The sequence below is a fragment of the Ochotona curzoniae genome, unplaced genomic scaffold (genome assembly GCF_017591425.1).
Source record: "Ochotona curzoniae isolate NIBS_2020 unplaced genomic scaffold, NIBS_Ocur_1.0 contig_498, whole genome shotgun sequence".
Classification (NCBI taxonomy): domain Eukaryota; kingdom Metazoa; phylum Chordata; class Mammalia; order Lagomorpha; family Ochotonidae; genus Ochotona; species Ochotona curzoniae.
Genome location: NW_024466445.1, coordinates 21,090 through 26,089, shown reverse-complemented (window position 1 = coordinate 26,089; position 5,000 = coordinate 21,090). Strand labels below are relative to the sequence as shown.

The 5,000-nt window shown below is 44.6% G+C and overlaps 1 protein-coding gene across 1 annotated transcript; it reads left to right on the top strand.

Annotated features, from left to right (window-relative positions):
• The first annotated feature begins 1,381 nt into the window (after positions 1 to 1,381).
• On the top strand, positions 1,382 to 2,284 carry LOC121161978 (putative vomeronasal receptor-like protein 4). The gene has a single exon (XM_040988726.1). It carries the CDS (start codon positions 1,382 to 1,384, stop codon positions 2,282 to 2,284), a length of 903 nt encoding a protein of 300 aa, XP_040844660.1.
• Positions 2,285 to 5,000: the final 2,716 nt, after the last annotated feature.

The following is a 5,000-nucleotide window of genomic DNA, read 5'->3' as shown; positions in this document are numbered from 1 at the left end:
TTTGCCATCACAGAAGCAGTTCACTTAGACCATAGATGTAAAATGAGACCTCTTAGAAGTTCCACAGTCAAGTGGTAGAAGAACAGTGAAAAAGATGCAGCAATGGCACAATCCAGTAGGCTCAGTGAGTTTCTTACGCAAGAGGAATAGAATGGCTAACTTGGTGACAGACAGGTGTCAGTTGTGGAAAAAGTCTGTGGCAACAGGTGAGAGAAGCTTGGTAAAAAATATGCCCATGCCCCATGATGAGGTGAATGCTTGTATATAATTCATTGAAAGTATTCAGTGCCCTTTAGTGGTGCAATGCACATTACATATGAAAGTGAGGAGACTACAGATGACAATTTAAGATGAAAACAATAGAAATGTGCTTGAACTAATGGGGAGATAATTCATGAGATATAAGTTCAAATAAACTGATTTCTGTTTTGAATCTCACTATGGCAACAAGTAGATGGAAAAACCTGGAGTGAGAATGAAAGTATTTCATCAATCATAGCATAGCATTAAGATAGCATTTCTGAGTGAGAAGGTGACAAGATGAGACAATGTTCAGAGAGAGCACCAACAGGGTATAGGTACTGTCTAGGTGGCCTTGAACAGATTCTGAATATGAGATTGGATTGGCATGAATATAGAGGGTGTTACAGGCCAAGAACTGTATATACAGGTGGTTCTGACATGCAGTTCCAGCTTAGAAATGTATCCATTTCCTCCAGTAACACAGATAGCAGGCAGAGGGCAACGTGGTTTTCAACGTCAGAAATAATTGTCTCAGGATATCTGGCAAGGACGAGAGAGAGAGAGAGAGAGAGAGAGAGAGAGAGAGTTAGTTTTCCATTAGAGGGTAATGGGGTATTTTCTTTGGACAGCTCTGCAGAGAACGTGTGACCCATGAAGCACCTGCAGACTACACTCAGCACACTCTGGGAGCAAGCTGACTTCACTAAACACTCTGAATAGAGGACTCACCATACTGAAAGCAGGGCAGAGCTGAATGGATATGACAGTGGAAGAGATGGCATGCAATTTACAGGGCATGGGCTGACCATGCCTCCGGAAATGTGTGAAGAGAAGCAGGATTGGCACCTATGTGAATGTGCAGCTACACGGAAGGTGATGTTGGTGGAATCAAGAATGTCTAGGCATGTGGATTTCAGGGTAACCAACTTCTACAAATCAGGAGGGAAAAAGCAATAATGACACACAGAGCAGAGGTGATTAAGAGAAAGATAATAGTTCAACCATGTGCACATATGTACTGCAGTGTTCTTGCTGTTCTTCTCCTTTTTCCTATTTTATGAAACCTGAGAAGCATGTGACCTTTGCTCATTTGTCTTTCCCCAAAGGCTTTTCCTGCTCTGGTCCACGAAGGTGCAAGATGATCCGCAGCAGCTTGATCCAGAGAGTGATCTTCCTTTTTGTTACTGGACCTGGCCTTGGAGGGAATTTCTTTCTGCTCGTGAAACATGTGCACAAGATTGTCATAGCTCCTGGGAAAAAGCCTACAGATGCTATTCTCATCCACCTGGCTTTAAGTAACATTATGACACTTTGTGCCAGAGTAATCTCAGTTATATTATCAGCTTTTCTCCTCAGTAACTCCCTAGGCAATATTATATGTAAAACTGTGATTTACCTCAATAGGGTGGCTCGAAGTCTCTCCATCTGCACCACATGCCTCCTCAGTGTGGTCCAGGCCATCACCATCAGTCCCAGGAACACCTTGTGGAGAAAGCTCAAACCACACACTGCATGGCAGGTTCTTCCCCACCTCCTTCTCTTCTGGGTCTTTAGCTTCCTCATAAGTTCTAACTTGCTGCACTACATCTCAGCAATCAACAGCATGAATGAATCTCATGTTAGAACATACAGTGGGTATTGCAACATGCTGCCAGCTCCACAAATGGTCAGATGGCTCTTCCTCTGCCTCATGGCTCTCCGGGACTTCACCTTTCAGAGTCTCATGGGCTGCAGCAGTGTGTACATGGCTCTCTATTTGTACAAACATCACAAGCGTGTCCTCTATCTCCAGAGCTCCAGGTGTGCCAAATATCCCAGCCCAGAGATCAGAGCTACTCAGAGTACTCTCATTCTCATGACCTGTTTCCTTTTGTCTTATTGGACAGATTTCATTTTGTCCTTCTACACAGGAATCACATTGTCACAGAAATCAACAACATTAAATAGTGAAATACTTGTTGAAGTTGGTTATGCCAGCCTCAGCCCCTTTATTCTGATCAGCAGGGATGTGAAACTGCTGAAATGCTGGTTTATTCACTGAGAATTCAGGAAACTACTTTCCATATTAAGTTCTACAGTAACAAAAGACATCACTTCATGATTTTTTTAAATACATGAAAACCTCTGTGCTACACAAATTAAACATTTTGTAAAATTACTGTCCTTGCATGCAAGCAGAAGACAAAATCAGATCTGATCAGGGAAATCATGGAGAGAAAACCTCAGACATCCATGAAAGTGTGACTGCAGGAAGGATGTGACATTCAGTTAATCATTATAGTCAATAAGTGAGTAGTAAAATTAGGAATATATGTATATTTTACTCAGAAATCTTGTTTTGTTTAGAAAAAAAAAAAACGTACTGTGGCTACTGTCGCATGAGAAGAGATGCATGCCTTCAGGGTCAATGTATTTGTTAACAATAACTAGAAGCAGCACACACACCCATGAGAATGAGACAGGGTCCAGTGCATCCGGCTGCATCATAGAGTGGAGTGCTCTGTGGCTTTGGGGGAATGAAACGTTTCCATGTACCAACATGCACAAGCTCCCCTGGGAGGAAACTTTACAGATCAAATCACAAAATCATTTATAAATGTGCGGCTGTGTATACAAAAAGCAGAAAAGATGATTTGCATATTTCTTAGAGACACCATATGTGTGGCCATGCGTGAGCTCAAGGGTGAATGAAATTTTATTTTATGTGTACAAAATTTTCCATGAGTCATTCCTTTTTATTTTTTAATCTTGTTTTTAGAAGTATTTACATGTTTGAAAGGGATGCATGTCCATGTGGATCTCAAATTAGGGTAGGGAACGTCAAGGTATAAAGGATGGAAGATGGAACAACTCTTTCAATTCTTTTGTTTTTTTACTTCTGTGTCTGCTGGAGAGGAGGAAAAGAGAGGAAGCCTCTTTTGGCTGTGAAATTGCATCAGTACCTGAGAATATGGAATGATCTTTTATGACAGTTCAGAAACTCCGATGTGCAGAGAATGCTTTGAGGGTGTTACCTGAGTGTATTGATACTTCTGAGATATTGTCAGAATCATTGCTCTAGAGTTGATAAAATCTTTCCCTATTGGCTTAGTGCATTTACAGACCAAGACATTTGCTGCAAATCTTGGCCAGGAGAATGGTCTAGCCTTTTCTGATTTCCATCTTCTGAACAGGCAGTTAGTGTGTCCTGCTGGCTTAGATAAACTGCCTGTCATGACTGCTAAGGCATCTGGGTATGATGTCTACTGCACAGGCATAAGCAGTTGAGGAGGCAAAACCTTGACATGTGCACTCCAATGTTGGACAACATATATTGTGATTTTCGCTGTGGCTTGGATTTGAGTCCAGGAATCTAGCTGGGGAGTCCCCCCAAGAAACATGACCTCAGGTGACCTCAGACCTGAATCATGTGCTCCAGCTAATGCAGGGTGCACCAGCTGTACCAACCAGCATGCATATAAGTGGATGTAGCTGCCTGATCAGTTCTGCCCCTGTCCCATCTCATGTGAAATGATAGGTGCTGTGGCCTAGCCCAGCCTAACCCATTCAACCATAGTCCTAGTCTTCATGCATATCATTGGGTGCCTCAGCTCCACCAAGATGACTCCCAACTACCCCCAACAAGCCCATCTTTCCTCAGTTTTCTGTGTGCGTGTTTATGCTGAGGCCCAAAGCTGGCCTGATTCACCTACAGACCCAGCCCCACAGCAAACAACAAGTGCTATAGTTCTGGCCAGATCTGCCTATCCCCAATATCAGTTGTCACATTCACAAGTGGAAGCAGCAACCTAGCAGGAGAGTTCCCAAAGTTCCCCTACCAGGCCTGCTCCCAACCCTGGCTCTTGTGCATGTCAGTGAGTACTACAGCTCTGTTTGGCATGATCTGCTCTGTCCCAGCTTTTGCATGTGCTGGGAAAAGGAGGGAGGTTCTAGAGCCTGGCCAAACCTAGCCTCGACCAGGCCCAGGCTCCCATTAACGTCTATGAGTTCTGCTGTCCTGATTGTCTCAGCCCATCACCACCTCCAGCTCCCATGCAAGCAGGTAGGTACGTACTGCAGTCCCACGTGGGTGAGACCAGAATATGCCTCTTCAGAATCCGTCTCCAGACCTGGTTCCCTGGCTATCACAATGGGTGCTTCAGGCCAGCCAGATGTGGTTCATCCACTGCACCATCACTTCTGGGCAGGTCCTCTAGCCCAGTGTAGGCAAGCATGCCTCCCAGCCCCAGCTTTCTTATTGCACTGGTGAGTGACAGGTAATGATACTTAGCCCAGCCAAGGTCTGCCATGTGGATGGGTGTTTCAGCTTTACCCAGACATGCCCTCTGGTTTCCAGCTTCCAGATCACCCTATCTCAGCTCCCTTGCTTACTAGCAAGTGCAATGACCTGATGATGGAAGCTGCCATAAGTTACTCCTCACCTGTCAAATGTGGCTTTGGTGACCCCAGACCTTCTTCTCTAGACAATCAGCAGCAACACTATCTTCCCCTTCCCCCATACCTGCCAACTCTGCTGCAGTGTGCAGCAGGTGATGTACCTTTGTTGTATCCTACCTGAGCCTCTCCCCAAGACATACAGCCCAGATAAGTCTGTTAAGCATATAAGTTTATTGAGGACGCAGGTAAAACAACCAAGGTGTGGGTCAGCTGTCCTTTCCTTCAGAGAGTGAGAGTTAGATGGGTTTTTATAGATGGAGAGTTATACACCCATGGGAACCAGGTGGTTGGGCATTCACAGGAGGCTGCCTTGGGGACAA